Raw genomic sequence first — 22,057 nt, 5'->3', positions numbered from 1 at the left:
GTAGTTCATTACAGTCTTGGCAAGAAAATTAGGCAGCCTGGAGGTCTAGTTATGCTATACTTATCATTCTAGGACAAGAAAGAGCATCTGGAACTTTCATGTGATGCTTGGTGGTTGCAAAAGTCAGTTTTATGCTTATGACCTCATGTGAACAGAGTCTGTCACAGAATGTGGTTCAGGTGTGGGAAAAGCTGGTTCACCAGGACAGTGCAGCAGAGAATCCCACACATCCTCTCCCACAGCAAGGCACATTCATGTTTCTCATTTAAGTTCTAAAATGATCTGCAAACTTCAAAAGCTCAAAGTGCTTGCCGCATAGGCATCAGAGCCTGAGGTCAGATCCCCAGCGCCCGTGTAAAAAGTTAGGAACAGGGCTATGTGCCTACAATACCAGCACTGAGGAGCTGGGGGGTGGGGGTGGGCGTGGTGGGGGTGGGGGTGGGGAGGATCCCTAGGGCTTCTCGGCCAGCCAGCCTAGCCTAATTAGTGAGCTCCATGTCCCATGAGAGACTCTTGCATGATAGTTAAATGAACAGCATCATCTACTCCAGGCTCTGCAATGTCAGCGTCGACTTCCTGCTTCCACCAGAACAGCGTCCTTTCCCTATCCTGTGTCCCAGGTCACTTTGCTCAGGCTGAAGGCCACACGTAAGCACAAACACATGGAAGACGTCCTACATTGATGGTGTGATGAGATCTGCACGATCTTTACTCATGCTTTGGAAGAGCAGGGGCTACCTGTCCCCTCAGAGGGCCAGAAGTACCATGCATTTCCTGAAGGTGGAATATACTGGTCCACAAATAAATTCATGAGGTTTGTTCCAGGGGCTGAACCCACATAGCATCAGGCTGGCTGAGGCATCTCTATGTCAAAAAGAAAAGCTCCTCTTACTCGCCCCCCCCCATTTCTTTCCTTGTTCTTCTTCACAGAGGCTCACAGCATAGCTCTGAGTTTCTGTGGAGGACTGGACCCCTTCCTCTTACTTCCACATCACTCAGTGAACAAGTTATTGTTTGTGTCAAAGTACAAAGGACAGATTCTCCACTTAACGATGTGGTCCTTTTATTTGAACTGAAAGGTATCATTACAAAGTGCAAACACCTCTTTGGTAATGGACTGAATACAAGGAACATAAAATGGCATTTGGCTGTTGGCCACAGTCAGAGAAGTAAATAAATATATACACTACTTTGAATCACAGAAGCCCAATGCAGTGGCTAGTCAGAAAGGGTGTCTGGGCACTGCCCACTGCCTGGGCAATGAGGCTGTAACATCAAAATGGAGATCTGCAGACATCTTCGTTTGAAATACAGAAATTAATGTAAATCACAGCCAGCCTCCCACATAGGAACAGAGACAAAAACCCTTGGCACCTGTCCAAGTCCATGGACACTTGTGTGCCTTGGCACAAGACATATCCCTGGGCTCATGTGAAATGCCAGGTACCCAGGACAGGTTCTCCCACCATTTCTATGCCCGAGCAGTTACACGGCCATCTGATTTTAGATGCATGGTTACATCTCTTACTTCACAGAAGTCTGTTCTGAAATCTCACCACTAAGTTCAGCTTACTATTTCACAAATGCTCACCCCTGCTGGACCACCAGCTTCTGAATCTCATGAGCAAAGTGAAGGGTAAGCCAAGGGGACCACTTTACATATGCAACGTGGTGAATCCACCGTGAACACACCCATGCTGGGATGCTGTCTTTGCTCAGCAGCCTTACACATGTGGCTTTGCGTCTAGCTATGTCTAGGAAGGTAATCCTATCAGCATAGGGATCATATAAGTACACTCCACAATGGCCTTAGTGCCAACATAAGCCCGCCCGAGGCTGCAAGGAACTGAGCATCCCCCTATCTGACCATGGTCTCCCTAAAATGGCACCTATTTTGTCCTTTTCCACCTCCTCTGTGTTCTTGAGGTCTTCCTCCCTAGCCCTTGGGCAGGTGACCCTCTTGTGTTCCCACAATGGCTGGCACGTAGTGCTGGGCACATCAGTGTCTATAGGGTGAGACTTGCTTTTTCAGGCAGAGACCTCAGAACCTTGTGAGAATAGAATGGAATATTTTGGTCAATTAAAAACAAGAGACTATGAGGTATAACAGTTGCTTTTCACTGAATTAAAAAGAAATTTGCATAGTGGAAATAATTTTTCTAACATCTAAAATGGGCAAATTTTTATAAAACATCATGCAATAAAAAATAATGAGGTATAGGGAACGTTTTCCTTTAAAGCATTCATACAATGGAATTTCCTGACATTCAGGCTCTGCCTGTCTGTCACCTATTCAAAGGACCTGGAGAGTGAATCACCCTCCCTACACCATGGCCAGGAACCAAGGCAGGTGGTGGCTGCAGACCATCACCCTCCCTACACCATGGCCAGGAACCAAGGCAGGTGGTGGCTGCAGACCATCCTGCCGATGCAAGGGGCTATTCGGGTCACTCAACATGGCATAGGACCAAAGGATTTCACATTCAATTTACAGCAAGGCAGTATTTACACATTTTCTAAGTGGAAACAAGATTATTTCTAACTGTGGCTTGATAATGTGACAGTCCTGTGTAGAAGGGTGGACATGGTCGCAAGGTGCAGGTTTGTGTTGGTATTGTTATTAGACGCTGAAGGGCCCTGAAGGGGAAGATGGCAGACATGAGGGAGCAGTGGGAGAAAGCCCTAGTATCCCTGTAGGGATTTTGGCCCAGGATATTATTTTATAAGATCCTGTTCCATTTGCCAAATGCTTCTGTTTAAATGAAGCCTGTCAAAGACCTTCTGCCTCGCTTAAACAGAAGTGGCATCATCAGGCCGAAGCAATTTCGAAACCCATGTCTCAACTGTGTGATTTAATAGTAGCACCAATTTTCCATTTAAAAACACTTAAATATAAACCTGAGAAGTCTAACATGAAGTGAGGGCCAGAGCCTGCACCCACTCCCGCCTGCTCAATTTCCTTCTACAAACACAGGGTGTGAAGCAGCCCCGGCTGCTTCTGCGATGGCACAGCAGAGGTCCTGAAATGTCTGAGATCCCAACTTGTCCTGTGGTCTGAAGCTCCCCATGTTGTCATCTAGGCTCACAAGTATTCTGTGGACCAGCTTCGAGGAGCTAAGCTCGGGAACACTAAGGCTTTTCCTCTGCAGTGTTCTTTAAGCAGACGGGACAGCAAGCGCCTTCCACTTTCACAGGCTGGGGGCAGGCTGCAGGCTGGCAAGCTTCCACAAAGCAGGTGATCTGGCCATTCTAAAGGAGGGGAGATACACTCTTGTCATTCTTGGGCCCTCGGCTTGGCATGACCCACATGACCCCTGACCCAGTATGACACCCAATGGTTCTTTCCCTCATCCCCACAGTATTTCCTAGCCCCTGTGCTCGACTCAGCTGGACTGGGACTGGGACTGAAGACACTAATTGGAGCGTTTCAGCTACAAGTACATTCCCTGGAGGACCCCATTGTCCTCTCACCCTACTGAGGCCTAGGATCAAAGGAGTGAGCTGTCCCAAACCTAATCTCCACGTAACCCTGCCAGGAAGCACACTGAGCCAGACGGAAGCACTCTTCTCCTCTGCAAACAATCCTTCCTCTCCTAGCTTAGTCTTCCTTAGCCAGGCAATCCAGGGATGCTTAGAGTACTCTGTACTGTTCCCTGACCCCTGCTAGATAAGAGGTGACCTGGATCTCCCCTCATTCCTGCTGTCCTGCCTTCTTGCTCTGTATCCCTGTCAGGACGTCAGGGGAACCTGTGCTCATAAGCAAGGTTTATCATTGGCCTACTTGTCACTTCTTCCCAAAGATGGACTATATCCGATAGTATTTTCTGTAACTAATATCCCAGGCCAAAACTGGACAATAGGGATGGGGGTGGGGTGGGGTGAATGTAACAGCCAGCTTTTCGAGCACGGGTCCTAAGCTGTGGAGTTCTCAGGTTCCTGGTTGTGTGTATGTTCCCCGTACACCATTAGCTGCGAAGGTGGTTCACACAAATGCCCCTAGTTGCTCTTTGCAGCGTATGAGGGGAAACCAGGGCTGAGGATGAGGGCCAGCAGGACCTCACTCTGACACCTGGACCACCAGCCCTCCAGGTACAAACACAGACCCGACCCCCATACTCACTTTGCACTCACAAACTGTGCATGGGTCTTTTTTCCACTTTGTGTTGCCGCCGTGAGATTCACCGCTGTCATCCACACATTCTGTGGTGCTGAGCCGAGACTCCAAGCTGTTTATCTGCAGCAAGGCGCAAGGCAGTCAGACTTGATAGAATAAACGTCAGCAGCCATAGCCAGCAGAGGAGAGGCTGCCCACGTGACAACAGGTGCTGGGAGTCTACTTGCCGTGTGGAGTTCAACCCCGCCCCCTGCCTACCTACTGCGCACAGCATACTCCCCAGTCCACGCTGGAGCAGAGCACAGAACATCGACGCTTGGCACTAAGATCCCCTGGTTGTCTTTGCATTAGGATGACTTCCCACCCAGCAGCCTAAATCCCAACTGGAATCTAGTTAGCCAAAGAGCTATTCACAATGAGACATGCTGTAGCATTCCCAAACAAAACAAAGGGAACTTCTGTAGGAACGACTCACTGGCATAATTGATATTTTAGGTATTAACTCTCTGCATTCCTGCTTGAGGCCTTGAAGAAAACCAAAGGCTAGATGAGCATTCTCAGGAAGTCGAGATTCATGTGGGCACTAGTGGCTGACTCTGAGGTAACTCAAAGCCCAGATATCTAAGGACCAAGGAGGCTGGGATCTGGACAGTAGTCAGCACTGACGAGCCATAGGCAACTGCACACATAGGTCATGCAGGGAACGACCAAATTTCCTGAGCTATCTGTACCAAGGCCATTCTGCACTGTCAGGTCTACTGGCATCTCGAGCTGAGCAGTCCCTAACTACACCACAGGTAGAATGCATGCAATAGTACTATGGACATTACGTCCATGTGGGCTTCCTGGACCAACCCTTGGTCTGAAGGACACCTGCTCATCAGTATCTAGAGGTCTCCTGGGATTGGTCTGAGCTTCTCTGCCTGAGCCAGGAATCCCCAGCACCACCCACTAGTGCTCCAGAGCAAACCTAGCTGGGTGCTGGAATGCAGAGACTGAGCCCTAGGCCTGCAGGGCAAGGATCTAGCAGGAACAGATGCCATAGGGATGGCTTTTTTTTTTTTAATCTAGAAAGGAATTTGAGTTACATGAGTCTCCCCTGAGCTTATCACATGAGTAGCCTTGGGATAGGAAAAGAGCCAGACCCAAGAATCCCAAAAACCAGGCACTAATGGCACACTACCTCCTGGGACACTCTCCACACCACCCAGGAGAACACTTCTCTGCCTCACAACTTCAAGCACGTGCCCTTCATGTTCTTCGTCATCGAGTGACCGTACCTCCCATGTCTCAGCCTCCCTCTCTTTGAAACAAGGCCTTTAGTAACTAAACACAGAGCTCCAGAGAAGCAGAACAAAGCTCCTTAGGCAGGAAGAGAGGGCTTTATGTATAGATCCTCAGGCAGGGCTATAGTGTGGAGTCCTGGTACCCTGCCACACAACTTCTGCCCGTCTACCATCACGGACTGACTAGGCTCTGGAAACAGTTATTTCCAAACTATTCTATAAGACATGGCTAACCAACAGGAATTCAGGTTTGTCTTCTCCTACACTTCTTCATATGACTTTGCCTGAGTTTTCTGGAACTTTCTGTCTATTCCAATGGTGTCCTCTCAGCCATATTCCCTGGCAAAGTACTCTAAACTTAGAGACACCAACTGTCCACTCCCCAGTGTTCCAGTTGCGGTGGTGTGAATGTCCCCTAGTAGTCCTGGGCATTTGGGCAAATGTTTCCCAGTTGTGTGGGGGAGGTCTAGGAGGCGTGGCCATGTTGGAAGAAGTCCATCGGTGTGAGTAGACTCTGAGATTCCAAAGCCTTGTACCATTGCTTGGTTCCTTTTCAAACTCGTGTGCTTTCCCATTCAAGATATGAACTTTGGCTTCCTACTCCCACGGCTGTGCCTCTATCCACAACCATGGACTCTTTAACTTTCTGAAACTGTAAGCCCAAGGAAACTCTTCTATACATTGTCTTGGTTATGATGTGCAATCGCAGCAATACAGAAGTACCTAACACACCAGTTCACAGGGAAACATGAGGATATGACTTCTATGGAACCTAGCTAGAAGCAAGCTGGAGCAAAGCAAGCTATATAAGTGGCCCTGCCCCAGCAGGTGAGGGCAAGTCAACACCTCCACAATCACTCACAAGTGCAAGGTCTCTGAGAACCCAGGGGGCAAGAGATGTGCTGATCAAAAGTCCAAGGAGAAGCAGCCAGCGGTGACTCAGGCCACCCTTACCTGTTTTCTGAGGTCTGTGATGATCTTTTGCATTTCCAGAACAAATTCCTTGAGATCATTAGTTGCTGGCCCTTCCAAGTGCTCGTGGGTGGCTGATGTGGCATTGCTAAGATGTTTGCCATGCTTTACACTAAGGAGGAAGGATAAGACGCAAAGTGTCAATGTACAAGTCTGAGGCAACGTTCCTAAGTGCATCCCTTCTGTAGCACAGGATAGCACACTACAGCCCAGCACTGTCAAGCAGGACACAGAGGACTCTGAACTCTGGGGCATTTCTGCTATAGCCAAACTAGGCTCTGACTGAGCCCAAAGCAACAGGAAGACCTCCGTCTATTCCAGAGATGGCTGGAATTATTAGGCAGGATACCTTCCAGAGCCCACCAAAACTCACCTTAGTGCTTTCCGCCACCTGGCTCTCTTTGTGGGCTTATCGTCCTCATAGCTAAATTCTAGAGACCGTCTTCCCCGGAAATGGTAGGAGAAAGCATTGAATTGTCCCCTGGTCCTACAATCTGGTGAAAAAGCAAAGTGGGGAAATCAGCTACAAATGACTCTAAGTTAGGATACACTTACCTTATGTAAAGTAGGAGCTACTTGTATGACCCATCCTCTCTCTTCCCCCTTCAATTAGGATACAGGAATATCAGGCAGCACCTGAAGGGACTCACGGAGCTAACAGTGGGTCTGTGAGTATCTGGGGTTCCAGCACTCAAACCTGCTAAAAGCTTCAAGCAAGTCCACCTGAGGACAAACTGCCTGCACCAGGGCATCCCAGGTGACCACGATGCCCTCCTGCAGTCCACACATGTAGACTTTAGCACTCTACTTTTATGATCTAAGTCCTCTTGCCCTTGTCAGGGGATACTCTGCCCCATGAGACCTCATGATCAGCTCAAATCAACCTGCAACAAGTCCAAGTCATTTGCAAACACTGCCTTGTCTTGGTTGAGGCCTCATCCCAAGCTCTGGATATATGGAGAAATCCTATTCTCTCTCACCTAAGCCTACCTACAACATCCACTAAAGCCATCCATCTTCATACCTCCTTTTCCCCCATTAGAGTAGCCTGGCCCAGAAGAAAGCAAATGCCATCTCTAACAAATTCTAAAGTCCTGTGACCCCACTGATGCAGAAACCCTGGCCAAGGCCAAGGAGTAATACACAGAGACCAGTGGTAACTGCCTCTATGGATGAGAGACTGTAGGTCCTGGTGTCTGTCCCTAGAAATGGGAGGACATGTGCTAACTGAGCCAAGGCCTCCCTTCTGACCACATAGCAGTCCTTGAGAAGCTTGGCATATGCTGTCACTGGTCATTATCTGACCTGAGTTAAGCTGGGAGGATTAAATCTGCCCTGTGCACTAATCAGAGTAGATAAAATGGCTTCTCAGATGGCTCTAGGGACACAAACCAGATTCACAGCAGCGTGGCCTTTCACAACAACAATTAGAACCTCTTCCTCCAATCTTTTCTGAAAACTGAAGCCAAGCCAAGCAAAGCTGGAGGTTCTGGAAGAGGGCAAGGGTGATTCTCCATCATAAAGTCTTGCCCCAGATTACCGGAGAACAACAAGAAGGCAGGGTGTGTCCCATGTGAATGGGTTCGTCCAAGTGGCCCTGACCCGAGAACTATACATTAGATGGGTTCTGGGAATTCAGAGCCACCATATTTTCCATGGATGCTCAAGCACAAAGTACAACTGGACTACACGATTCTGCCTGGCCTGTGTCTGCTTTGTGCACTTTGGTCCTAAGTGCAACCCCACACTCAATGTTGCTGCTGTAGAAATGGCTGTGTTCACATAGCAAACGTATGAAACCATGGTAACACCTGGAAAGTTCTGTGTATACAGGGCACCTGTGCTCCAAATCTGACCCTCACCTGGAACACCTCGCCTGCCTAAGACTGGTCTACTCCTCCACCCAGGGCCTTGTACAGTAGAAGAATTTGCTGCCAAGGAGGAGACGTTCAGATTCTAACTGAAGTCACATGTTTGTAACCCTCCTGACACCAGAATTTCTAGTCAAACATTTTCAGTAGTTAACTAGTCATGGGACAAACTTGTCCCTCATGCCTCCTACTATGGTGCATAAAATAAGCATACATAACACAGCGCTGTGTGCCTCGATCCATGTCCCATTGTTGCACTTAACCTTTAGGAAAAAGTCAGAAAAACCCACATGGAGGGAAAGCTACCAAAAGGGCCCAGATGGAGACAGACTAAGACGTCTTCCAGGATACAGGAGTCTGGGAACTTGCAAGTAAAATTAAGTGAGGAGCCTGGGTGGAACCTGTCATGAACTAACATTGGGAGAACAGTAAAACTTAAACAAGATCCAAAGATTAGGTAACAATTTGTTCCATGTGACATTTTCCAATTACAATTATACTTCAGTAAATTGTTTGGGAGCAGGCAGCAGGAAATCTGCAACATTTGTGATTTATTTATGGATAATACACACTTGTACGCACATAAAACATGCATAAATAAAAGTATAAGTAAATCTATAGGAAATGTTAATACAGTTGATGAGTTTGGGTGACATATTTGAATTCTCTGTAGTATTTCAATAATTGCTGCAAGATTTCAAATTGTGGCTGCATGTGAGTATTGGTATGTATTTGCCCGTGAGTGCCTCTGTGTATACATATGTGGGATGCGCATGTGTGTGTATGTGACAATGCCCTACGACTCATCAGGCCCTAGGCTGCAATCTCACATCTAGTTTAAGAAAATGGGCACGGCCCCAGCTCAGAAGCAGCTCTTTCAGGTTCTGGGGTACATGGGTGTTGCTCTTGGTGCTGTGACCCTGGTGCAGCTGTAGGAAATGATCCCTCCCTCAGGAGCCTTCTTCTAAGCTTAGTTACAACAGGGACTGGGGAGACAGCTCAGTAAATACAGCTCTCGCTGAACAATCAGAGGAGTGGAGCTTGAATCTCTACAGCGAGCTGGCTAGCGAGACAAAAGGAACTGTCATGCTCTAGGGTCAATAGAAGACCCTGATGAGTAAATAAAGTGGAGGGTGAACAAAGGAGGCACTGGATGCCAACCCCTGGCCTCTACATGCCAAGTGTACACATACACATGCCAAGTGTACCTGCACGCATGCAGACATATACATACTATGCAAGCACACACCATGCACACACACGACCCACCCACCACCCACCACCCACCCCAACAGTTAACAGCAACCAACATTTTTTTTTCTCGCAAGATTTCAATGTTTTGTGTTTTCTACTATATGTTAGGAATGGGTTTAGGCTAAAATGGAAACCATAAATTTAGAATCTTGAAGCCCTTCAGGGTTGGCCAGAGCCTGCTATTTTAGGAGGCACAGTATCTGGAAGAAGCTGTGTCGGCAAGAGCCTTGGTCACTGAGTCTCTGTAGCAGCTGGGACAATGGATTAGAATAGAGGCACAAGCCAAGACAACGCCTGCCTCAGAGACATCCCTTCCAGAACCATGGATACTTCTAAGTAAAGAATGAAGCTTGGCTCAGCTTCTGTAGCAGAAAGGGTCCTGGTGTTGTTATCAGAAAATAGAGGCTCCGTATCTGAAAGTAAGAACCGGCCTTGCACACTACTTCCAAGACAACATAACAGTCTGCTACAGGCCGAATGATGCTATCCTTGCAGGAAAGTATTTAAACTGGAAAAACCTGGGAGACTTAAAGCAAAAAGAAGGGGAAGCAGATCTAAGTTCCTAGAGTGTGATCTCAAGAATAGCAGTAATTTAGGATCAGGTACACAGTAACCACAATGTCCTTCTTACAGTGCAGGGGGAGAGGGAGAGAGGGAGAGATGAGGGAGAGAGAGGGAGAGGGAGAGAGGGAGAGAGAGGGAGAGATGGAGAGAGAGGGAGAGATGGAGAGGAGGAGAGGGAGAGATGAGGGAGAGAGGGAGAGAGAGGGAGAGATGATGGAGAGAGGGAGAGAGGGAGAGAGAGGGAGAGATGAGGGAGAGAGGGAGAGATGAGGGAGAGAGGGAGAGAGAGAGGGAGAGAGGAAGAGAGGGAGAGATGAGGGAGAGAGGAAGAGAGGGAGAGAGGGAGAGAGGGGAGAGGGAGAGATGAGGGAGAGAGGGAGGGAGGGAGAGAGGAAGAGATGACGGAGAGAGGGAGAGGGAGAGAGAGGGAGAGGGAGAGAGGGAGAGGGAGGGAGAGAGAGAGGGGGGGAGAGAAGGAGAGAGAGAGAGAGAGAGGGAGAGATGGAAGAGAGGGAGAGAACATGATACACACATACACAAATATATACATATGGGAGAAAGGCATGCAAAACAATCACTTTGGACAAACCACATGGTCATACACACTCATGTACAGTTGCACCCATGCCAAGCACCCTCTTAGGATATTAAATGCAGCTTCCAAAGCCAGCCCGATTTTAGTACTTACTAATTATCTTGAGTGACTACTTTAGCAGAAAAAATAACCACAGTTCTGAACTCTGTGTGCTTTTCCAGCCTTACGTGGCCCATCTTGTTCAGGGTCCAATGGGTAGGGCAGGGCTGAGAACCGTGAGTGCCTGGAGCATCCGTCCTCTGGAGCCCTCCTCTCACCACAAACACTATGTCACTTGGCTTAGGCTGTCAATGTCCCCAGCTTTATTATCTATGGGGCTCTGATCATAGTTTGAATAAAGCCAAAATTGCAGTCCAATTAGAAACTGGAAAAAGAGGTTAACCAAGAGAGGAACTCAAGAATGTAAAGTGGGAAAGAGACTGTAGAATAGTCACCACAGAAGCCAGTGGCTGCTAGGCTGTGCTGGTGGCCTCTGTGAGATGGACAGACATGGCGGGAGCAGGCCTGCCCAGGCTGACGGGAACGTACTGCGCAGACTCCATTATTAGGTTCTCCAGAGCTAACATCAAGACCTCTCACACCTGCAGGCTACCCTCTAGCTCCTTCCTGTAAGTTACAGGGTGGCATCGGCATTGCATAGCGCGTTTGCTGTGCTTCCTGGTGGGGCTGGTTGTTATCCTTTGTGGGCAGGACTCACGGGGCTCAGTGCACAAGCACTCGCATGAAGCTGCTCAATAGGTTAAATGCTAGCTATGCTAATGCAAACTCACTCAAGGTTTGTCCTCTTTTGCATAGTATTTTGTTCGATACAAGGTGCAGACTAAGATTAGAACGAGGCTGCAAAAGATCTTCTAGTGACATCTTAACGTGAGACATCTGCGGTGATAACTGCCATCGAGAAGTGCACTGTACTCACAGTAGGACAAAATGTGACATTAAGCGCATGGAGTTTATGACCACACTTGGCTCAGTGGTTGGTGTGAGCATCTTCTGTACTGAACTTCCACCCACACTTTATAGTGTACATCTACAGGGTAAAGCAACCCTCTAGCCTTGGGTGCCTCCTACGTTCATCAAGAGGCAGAGTGCGTGGACTTACCAACCTATATAGCTAAGGCTCAAGGCTAGGTGCTTTTACAATAAAAGATAAAACTGGACATTCTTCCCTCAGACCATGTCACCGTTCACTAAGCAAAGCAATCACAAACAATTCCCACAACGAGGGGCAAAGGCCACTTTCCCCGTTCTCAGGCAAAGCAGCAGTAATGGGGACACAGTGAGGGCAGGGCAGGGTGCTGGCAGCATGTACCTTCACAACAGTCCTGCCACACTCGCAGGTCCACCCTGGGGATGTCCTCACAGCTGCTATAACCGTGGGGGAACTCTGCCACCCTGAACACATCCTGCTGCACACGGGTGATGTTGTCTGAGTTGTCACAAAGGATCCTCGCCAGGGACGTCTGCTTGAGCTGAGTCAGCTGGGCGGGGGAGAACACGCCTGGGTTCTCATACCACAACCTGGACTCCGGGGATGACAAGAGCAGGGTCAGTGGGGTCAGCAGAGGGCAGGGAGAATGTCAGCCACAAGGATTCAAGCCAATATGGAAATCATGGATTCAGTTAGCAGGAATTAAAAAAAAGTATATAGCCACCATTGTTCAAATTCCCACCCAATAAATGAGAGAAAACAGCAAGAAGATGGCTACTCTTGACAAAAGGATGGATAGTGAAACTTCTAACTAAACTCCTCAGCTGATTCTTTGGCCTCTTTCCCATTTCCTAAAGTAAATTAACATTATTAAAAAGAAAAAAAAATCATCTTGCCAAAAGCCTCAAGTCTCAGTAAAGTTGTTAGGGTGCACATCTGAGCATGAGGCCAGCCCAAGCTATACAAGTGAGACCCTATCTCAAAAACCCAAACAAAACAAACAACAATGCTCTAATCCTGGTACTGCCTGGGATGGTCAAAAGGCTCCTGGAAATATATCCGTTCTCACTGGCTCCAGAGGCCAATGGTACCTGGGACTCAGGTGTGTTAGCCTGAAAGGGTAAGGTGCCAGGCAGCCTTGAGGAGGTACGGAGCCATCTGAAGGGCAGCAAGTGGGAAGGGGCTCTCCCTGTCCTAAGCAAGCACAGGTCCTCTCTGCCCCAGATCCACACCAACAGTGTAAGACAAGGTTTTCTAGCACCCACCTGTCTCCATCCCGCAGGCGTCGGAACTGTGTGCTGAGCAGGCACATGAGTGTGGGCCCCAAGCGGCTGCCAGGTACTAGGTCTTCTACCATGAGGGCTGGGAACAGATCAATGTTGAGAGTCGAGCCATACAGCCTGCAATAGACAAGGACAAAGTTGAGTGTGCTCATCATAGCTGCCTGGGATATGAAACACTGCAAACAGGAAAAAGGCCCCCATACATCCTCCAGACATTTCCTGGACAAAGAGAGCTCATTGCTATTTCTTTAAATCTTCTTTAATCACATTTTAAAGAATTTTCCTCTTTTCCTTGTATATATGAGGGATATATATATATATATATATATATATATATATATATATATATATATTTACTTATAAGTGATTTGAAAGCCAAAAACATAAGAAAATTAAGACATAATTCTTTCCTGTGCTCCAGGGAGAATCACCCAAGTTCATGAGGCAACCTATCTATCTCCTCACACCTATCCTTTTCCTTAAGTATAAGAACAATGAATAGTCTAATTGAAAAGAATAAGATTAAACCCTACAGTATAGAGAAATGTATTTGTCAATGGAAATGCTGGTTAATTAAATAGGGTAGATATCTAACATGAAGCTTAAACATTATCAAATGTTTAACAAGCATTCTCTTAGGTCCTCCATGCCCTGGGAATATGTATGCCCATACAGAAAGATACAGAAAGAACCAGCAATGCCAAAAGACTTTTGTTTTCTAGCCTTGTGCAATTTTCTAAGAGCTTACAAGGCACCAGGTAGTCTTGGTTCCAATTGCTGCAAGAGACTGTGCTGGAGTCTGAAATAACATCTTCCAACCCCTACGCCCAACCCTCCATTCCCCACCAGGCTTGGAGCGACAGTGGAGCACCCTATAATCTATCGGAAAAGACATACATTCATCTCCCAACATGACAAACATTCCTCTTCCATCAAATCTACTCTCATCAAGCTGCCATCTAGCTTGTCCAAGCACAAACTGTGGTCACTGACATTCAGGGACAAGCACCCTGGCCTTAAGCCTCCCAGGCCTTACTGGAAGTCACCTGCCATGAGGACAGAGAGGGCTGCTGGCTTTGCTGCGCGGGCACCAGATGACAGTGTCACCTCAGGATGCCTGCTCTTTGCCCTCCCGTCTGTAAAGGGGTAGCAGAAGGCTGAAGGATATGTTTCAGGTCTGCTGGGGATGCTCTCCATGGCACTACAGAGCCTCCCCCCCGGAGGGGGGGTAGCCTGTGGACCCCACCAGGGAGAGAAGCCCAGATTCAGCCCACGTCTTCATCTCCAGGCTGCCCTGAAATGTAAAACTTCAACAGGCTGCCAGGACAGTAGACGACAGCTGCGTTCCCCAAGGCCTGCTGAAAATCCTGGCAGCCCAGGCTTTCATGGCCATTCAGCTCTCCTCCCAGTCACATCTCATTTTTTCCTCTTTGTAATTAGTTCACAGAAAGAATAAATGACTAGTGTATGTGTGTATGTGTGTACGTGCGCGTGCATGCGTCGTGTCTTTGCCAAGGTCTCTCCCCTTACAGCTGGTCCAGGCCCACCATCTCCAGCAGCAGCAGTGGCAAGATTACCAGAAACCAAGAAGTTCTGAAATATTTTGGCAAGCAAAAGCAAAAATGAACTGGGAAAGCCATCCGTGGCCATCTGGATGGGGACATGATGCCCCATGAAGTAGTCAGTGAGCATAAATCCCAATTAAGCATAACGGTGACAAAAAGATATATTGTCCCCGTGGAGAACTCGCGTGCTTCCCTCGCCAATAATCAAATCCCATTATGTAAGTGCACTGGAGCACAGGGAGGCAGCTGTCATTCAGAAACTGCAGTATCTCACAAGGGAGACCTTCCTGCACGCCTCAGGTCTGAACAGCCCCTAGGAGGCAGAAGGTCCGAAGAAGCCTGGCCCTAGATGAGATAACCAAATCCCGAGCAGACCAGTTCTATCCTCTGAGTGGTGGGTTATTCATCTCCCATGAAACTTCCACATCTGTTATTCAGCTCCCAGGCCAGCTCTCCTCTTGTATGAGCAATAGCCACTCATGCATGAGTCACACTATAGGTGGAGAGCCAGGCCCAGGAGGCTGGCCAGTCTGAGGCCCATTTGCCATGTGACTTTACTGTCCCAGCTAGGAAAGTATAACTGCTATCTCAACAGAAAACTCCTTACAGTTTACAAAGTCTACCTCCTGAGCACAAAGAGGTGGGCAAACACGACTACCCCAACCCTAGGCTGGCTCTGTATGTAGCATCTTGGCCAGCAGACCACAGGCTGTCCAATCTCAGTCACCACAGATTTCTCTCACCACTGAAGCTTGAACCTAGAGACGGTGACATCACAGTTCACAGCCAAGGTCTCTTGACATCTACATACCTATCAAGGTGCCTCAGTTTACCAATACCCACCTCTGCAGTTTCTCCCGGATCACAGGGCTCTTGATCTCATTTTTCAGGTCCTCAAAGGTGTAAGCAGCCGACAAGTTGCAGTAGACTCTGTAGTCATGGTAGGGTGGGATGCCATGGTCCCGGCCTCGCTGGATATTGATGGCAGCCAGGTCCAGGGCCACTGTGTGGGCCATGGAGAACAGCCTCTCCGTGAGCTCTGTGTTCAGCAATTGAGAGGGAATGCGCATCTTCCCTGCCACTCCAAACAGCCCTCGGAGAAGTGGGTCGATGCCCCCCTCGTTGACAATCCGGAAGGGCGAGAAGAAGGCTTTGTGGAGGGGCACATGGCCCTGAGGGATGGGCTCAAAGTTCTCATCCAGCCGGTAGAGCAGAGGGTTGATCAGAGTGTGACCGAACCTGAAGGCTGCAGTGGCAAAGGCATTAAAGATGCCAGCATTGACACTGGGGTCGTAGCCCCGGTACTCACCGAGCATCTTCATGCCCACCTCCCCCAGGATCTTGGGCAGCCAGTGCCGGTAGGTGATGTGCTGTATCTCTGCCCCGACTATCTTGCGGGTCTCATGGTAGACAGTGTCCCCATCCCAGTGCGGGTTTAGCTTCAACAGCTCTGCTGCAATGCGGTTGTGCTCCCGGAACCACAGCGTATGCATGCTGGTCAGGCCAAGCTGCTCGTTGGCACGGTGGTCGCCGGCCAGAAAGCATGGTATCGGGCTCTCGTTCTCATCGCGCATGCACTCAGTGGGTGGCCCGGTGGCAAAGGGAAGCAGGGGCTTGCCAGACCTCTGCACAATGCCCTGACGCAGCAGGCCACGGTGGCTGGCCAGGTCCCGGATGCTGCGGGCTTCGTGGTCTGTGCTGCCGTACACATTGGAGGCATCGATGTAGGAGGTGAGCTGGTTGATCTGCTCTCGAGGGTACACAGAGTTCATGAGCAGGGACGTCATGCCGCTGCCACACACGGGGCTCGATCGCACGAAGAACATGCATCGGGCGCCACTCCGCACCCGGGGATCATTGGGGGGGATCATGACCGAGAAACAGGGAGGGTCATTGCTGCACACAGAGCTGCAATGCTGGCCGTCAGAGAAGCGGGCCTGGCTCAGGGCTACCACTGTAGAGTCTAGGTCATGGTCAAGGAACTGGCCCCATTGCATCAGCATGTGTGTAAACTGCTCATCGGGGGTGATCACCTCTGTCCCAATCAGTGTGGTGGACACCAGGCGGGGCATGGGTAGTACATGCCCATTGTACTGACGCTGGGAATTAATGCCCCGGGGTGTGTTGAACCCATTCTCATACACAGCCTTCAACAGGCGCTCAAAGGCGGTCAGTGAGGCACCCCACATCGGGTGCTGTAGATTGTTGCACGTGCCATCGTGCGTCCTATACTTCTGGTGGAAGCACATGTCTGAGCAGTTGTTCACGCGGCGGTGTGCAGTGCAGCCTGACAGGTTGGCGATGAGGCTCAGGTACTGCGGGGACACCAGATCATTGTAGTGGTAACCTGCAACACAGTAGAGAAGTATTGGCTTCTACCAGCCATGGTGCAGACCACTGCCTTCAGAGTCTCCGCTGGTGCCTGCAGATGCTCTGGCTGCTGATTGGGTGGAGTATTCCCTTCCTGCTCAGCTCACTGTTTGCTGACAGTCTTGACGCCTTTCCATCAGGTCTATGGTTTTACACGACTAGCTCTAATAAAGTGATTCCTCAAGAAACCCAGCACATTCAGAGGTCCAAAACTGAGGGCCTTCAGCCTACCTCATATTGTTCCATGGAACAGGCAGAGAAGCACCTCCACACCAGCCCTAGGTCCTCTCCTTGTGGAAGAGCTTCCCTATGCCCATCAATGTTCACTATAGTGACTAAATATACCAAAGCACCTGTCTTCAGAGTCCATCCTATAGCCACCTGCAAGTATGAGTCAGACACTTACAGGGGCCTCAGACTCCTGCCACCCTCTCCTTTCCTCTGTCATCAACCCAGGACACTGCTCATGACACTGGTCTTGCTTCTCACAAAATCCACCATAAGACACACCCATCCACCTGGCCAGCCAGGGGCAGATTCCCACTAGGTTGCCTTCCTGCTCAGAAGCCTTAGACGACCCATCAGCTACAGGAAAACCCCAGGTCTTGTTGGTCAGCAGCATGACTCTAAAAGTTCTCTATGACCTTCCTAAAGCCATCAAAACCAGGTACATAAACACCTCTGGACCCCACGCTCAGAGCTGTTTCATCAAATGCTGCCTGAAGACATTGGCATAGCCAAGGCCTCCCCCTTCCTCTCTATCCCTCCATTACAGAGTGTTCCAGTCTTCAGACAAGCACAAATATCTGAGGACAAGCTCACTCACTGAGACTCATGTATACACACTCACAGTTTAACCCTCATAAACATACACAATCCTGCCTGCATAACCATATGACATGCTTCTATGTAAAATATGCAAGATAACTTGCTCACACGTGGGCACAATCACATTCACATGTGCATATATCCAGGTACATGAGACCAATATCCATGTGTATTCTCTGTCTCTTTCTCTCTGTCTCTCTGTCTCTGTCTCTGTCTCTCTCTTGCTTGCTCTCTCTGCTGATCAGAGCCAGCCCTGCAACTTTTCATTAAAGTATCTCTAGCCTATGTCTGGCTCCGGAGACCCAGTCTACACATTTTAAAGGCTGTAAAAGAGCCCCTTCTTACAGAGGATGACCTGTAAAATATCCATACCAAAAAAAAAAAAAATTCCATGATTGTTTTGGAAACATCAGCTACCCAAGATTAGCCCAGGAAGCTTTCCTTTCATCTCTGGCACACAAGAACTAGACATGCAGGAAGGACAATCTGTAGGGAGGACACACAGCAAGGCCCAAATAGGCACAGATCAATCAGCCTAGCTAATCAGGTCCTACATTGTTCAAAGTCCTGGTATTCACAAATGCGTGTGCATAGGTGTCTGCATGCACAGCTGGCTTGTCTGAAGCCCAGAACACTCTGCAGGGGAGAGAGAATGAGGAAGGGGAAGGCCTTGGCCGGGCCAGTGTCTTCAGGCAGCATTTAATAAAACTGAGCTCTGAGCATGAGGATCCTTGATCCTGGGATCATTATGTGGCTGTTTTGATGACTTTAGGAAGGTCATGGACACCTAGTAGAGGCATGCTGCTGGCCCAAAAGGCCTGGGGGTCTCCTGGAGCTAAAGGGCAGTCCGAGGCCCCTGGATAGGGGCCCAAAGAGACACCAGGACCTACATAAGCTCAAGAGAAAGTGGGCTCAGATACTAGTGCAGGCATAGCCAGAGCCTCTTACATGATGCACATGCAGCAGAGAGTGTCTGCTACCTTGCACTCAAGTCAGAGGATGGAAGAACATGGTACTTACTTGTTCCATTCAAGTCCACCATCAAGCCATGCTGAACATGCTCCTGGATCAGCTGCAGGGTCCGCTCGAATATCTCTCCTGCCCTGGCTTGTCCCACTGTGTATGGATCCCGTGGGTACCGGAACAGAGCGAGCAGGTCATTTGGAGAACGAGGACGGCTGGCAGGAGGGAGGGAGGGAGAGAATCAATGAGATAAATCACTGGGGAACAAAAATCCAGAAACTAAAAGTGTACTGATATGACTAAATTTCTACCGCTACTTTCGACAACGTGGTGCACTGTACCTGACTCATCCCAGGTGGAAGGCGACAGAGCAACAAACAGACAAACAAGAACCAAAGACACTGAAAACAAACCATTAATAAGTCAAGAGAGAGAGTCACAGGAATCGCATTTCAGTTAAGGTGCAGAGAGTCCGTAGCAATTGCCAACATGGCGGGATCCACTGGCCACCTCAGTAACATTTTGTTTTGGCCAAATTGTTTCTAACAAGCCACAAGAATGAGGTGAGTCTTCTAAAAATGGTTTGATCGTGAATCACAGTCCAGCGCCTATGAAGAAGGTACATCTCCTGCTAGTGCTCTAACCCCAGAGAAGCCACAGTCAGCTGATGTCCCTTATGGCTTGCACATGAATGTTCTTAGGACTTGTATATTAAAGTTTGGGGGTGGGGAGGGACGGTAAAGGACCCATGCACTAGGAAAGCATGCATTGCACCCCACCCCACCCCACCCGCTTCTCCATCAAGGCCAGCACCACAGCCCTGTCCACCATACCTGTCAAACAAGTGTGTCCTTGTAGAGTTGATGGCTCTGTCAACAGTTGCAATGGCTTCAACAATAGAGGTAGCAACATAGGGATCCCCATTCCGACTTACATCAGGAACTAGGAAAACATGAACACATATTACTAGGAAAAAAAGGGAACACTACACTCTCTTACTCATACAGCTGTGTCTAGACACGACATCATCTAGGCATAAGCCATGCTTTCATCCAAAAGCTATTTCTGCTTGCTGAACCAACACTCAAGTTATTTCATCATCAATTCTACTAGAAGCTGTTTTTAAACAGTATGGAAATCGCATACTTCTTAACTTGAAAAGTTACACGACATCCTGTAGAAGCGGCAAACATAAAGCACAGTTTACAACATAAAGTTCAGACACACTTATACACAGCATGATGCCTGTGTGGCTGTTGCTGGGGCTCCTCAGATCTATCTGGTGGACAGTGACATCCAGGGAGGTACCTTCATTCCAGGAGTCTCTGTTCTTCTAAAAGGACAACCATCTCCAATGCTGGACTCAGCTCCTTAATTTCCCCTCCACTGCTAGTCCTTTCCTCCAGTTACCATAGTCATCATCACAGCATCATTATTAAGGTGCTCGCTCTCACTCGCTCTCTCTCTCTTCTCTTCCTCTCTCTCTCCTATGTATACACCCCCCAAAATAAACAACACCCAGACAGCCTGCATATACCACACTATGCATGATACACATACCAAAGGATAAAGAAAAATATACATGCTATGTAACACACACCACACCGACATATTACACCATCACATGCACATAGAACACAGCACTGAACAAGCCTATACCATTATACACATCACACAGATAAATACATAATATATAGCAAATAACACAGCAAACCTGTTTCTATCAAAGTTTCATACTTTGATTCTTTTTTTGAGACAATGTCTTAGTATCTACATATCTACATATCTATATATTTACCTTATCTATCTATACCTATATATCTATATGTATGTATGCCAGATCTATCTATCTATCTATCTATCTATCTATCTATCTATCTATCTATCTATCTATCTATCTCTATACCAGACTCTGGCTGGACTAGAATTTACTATGTAGACCAAACTGTCCTGGAACCACAGAGCTCTCTCTGCTTCTTCCAAGTGCTGGCAATAAAGGCGTGCACCACCAAGTCTAGTGTGATTCTCACTTCTTTCTTTCTCACCTCATAAAGAGTAATCAGTAGTGAGACTTTGCCAAGCACACATAATCGTAAACAATCTTTTACCCTCAGCCAACAAAACAGCTCATCTTAGGCCAATGGTCAGCTCTCTTTCATATCCTCATAAGCCTGGACACAGCTGAAGAGACCTTACTGAAATGGTCCTTCACTTGGTTGCTGGGGTGGACTTGCTTCCCCTGGGACGGGCAAGGCAGTGTTGGGATAGACTCCCTGCTTAGGCAGACCTCTACACCTTGGGATATACTAGGATGCACCTGCTCCCTTCAGTCTCTGGGGCATTTGCTCATATTGCATTGATCATCTTTTTTCTTCTTCTTTCCTACTCTGACTCTCTCTCTCCCAATGTTGATTGACAGGTACAGAGTCTAGTAGTTCACATGATCCTTGTCACTGAGGAGATGGGTCTCCTCACTGGCCATTTAGAGATTATCTTTTTGTTGAGTTTTCCATTTCTAGCCTGTTTGATGGCTGAACACCCCAGGGCAGAATGGTGTGTTGAGTTCTTAAGACAGGCCTTCTGGATGACCTCACCTTGTCCCAGGGTGTTAATATTCTCAGCCCTGACTATTCCCTGAACTCTAGACCCAGACCTCCCTCATCAGCTTCTTCCCCTTGCTGTGTCTGAGTTCTTGCTGTGTTCTTGTTTCTCCTCTTCTCCAAAGCTGAACAAGACAACCAGAGAGGAGAATGAGGGTGTGTGTGTGGGGGGGGGTGCAGAGATGGAATCTTGACACTCTGGCTCCTCACTACCCCAGGAAAGGTCAGTCCATGTGCATGAGTAATGCCCCAGGCTGCACGTCACCATACCCAACTGGGAGGCACATGATGCCTACAGGAATCATTATAAATCAAACTGTTGGGTATGAAAAGAGCTGCTAAAGATTGTCAAAAAACGTCCAGGAAGGGGAAGGTATGCCAAGGGAAGCCCAGCCATGGGCCAAGTTAGGGGCAAACATTCTGTTCTCAGAATTATTCTGACATCCTAGTCTCATTTGATTTCTGATACTGTAACAAATATCCTGGTAAAAAGCAACTTATGGAAGAAAAAATATATTTTGCTTACAATTTAGGTTACAGTACACTGTCAGAGAAGTCAGGCAAGAACTTAAAAGTAACAAATCCAATCAAAACCAGAGAAAAAACAAACACATCCTTTTTCATCCCTTATGTGGTACAAGACCCCTTATTCAGGGAATGGTGTCACCCACAGTGGGCTTCGTCTTTTTACATTAATAAACAATCAAGACAATTACCCATAGATGTGTCAACAAGCCAACTATCTAGATAATTTCTAAATAAATTTTTCCTAGGCGATTCTAGATGGTGTGACATTGTCAGTTCAAACTAACTAGCACATACCCTAAGTGGATGCTCATAGGATGAGAAAAGAGGCCTGATGCC

General features: G+C 48.1%; 1 protein-coding gene across 3 annotated transcripts in view; it reads right to left on the bottom strand.

Moving 5' to 3' along the window:
• Positions 1–1,041: 1,041 nt before the first annotated feature.
• Pxdn (peroxidasin) overlaps positions 1,042–22,057 on the bottom strand; it is an 81,017-nt gene continuing 60,001 nt past the window's right edge. For 2 of the 3 annotated variants that reach the window (XM_006515205.4, NM_181395.2), the window contains 9 exons: positions 19,427–19,535; positions 18,651–18,808; positions 15,276–16,779; positions 12,850–12,984; positions 11,966–12,174; positions 6,746–6,866; positions 6,355–6,484; positions 4,121–4,234; positions 1,042–3,249 (listed from right to left, as the gene is read on the bottom strand). In XM_006515205.4, the coding sequence (XP_006515268.1) occupies positions 3,130–3,249; positions 4,121–4,234; positions 6,355–6,484; positions 6,746–6,866; positions 11,966–12,174; positions 12,850–12,984; positions 15,276–16,779; positions 18,651–18,808; positions 19,427–19,535 (2,600 nt within the window). In that variant the 3' untranslated portion in view covers positions 1,042–3,129. Of the gene's footprint in view, positions 3,250–4,120; positions 4,235–6,354; positions 6,485–6,745; positions 6,867–11,965; positions 12,175–12,849; positions 12,985–15,275; positions 16,780–18,650; positions 18,809–19,006; positions 19,202–19,426; positions 19,536–22,057 lie in introns of all 3 variants that reach the window. The other variant, XM_006515206.1, reaches the window with a different exon arrangement.

The sequence above is a fragment of the Mus musculus genome, chromosome 12 (assembly GCF_000001635.26).
Source record: "Mus musculus strain C57BL/6J chromosome 12, GRCm38.p6 C57BL/6J".
Lineage (NCBI taxonomy): Eukaryota > Metazoa > Chordata > Mammalia > Rodentia > Muridae > Mus > Mus musculus.
This window is presented reverse-complemented; position numbering and strand designations above follow the sequence as displayed.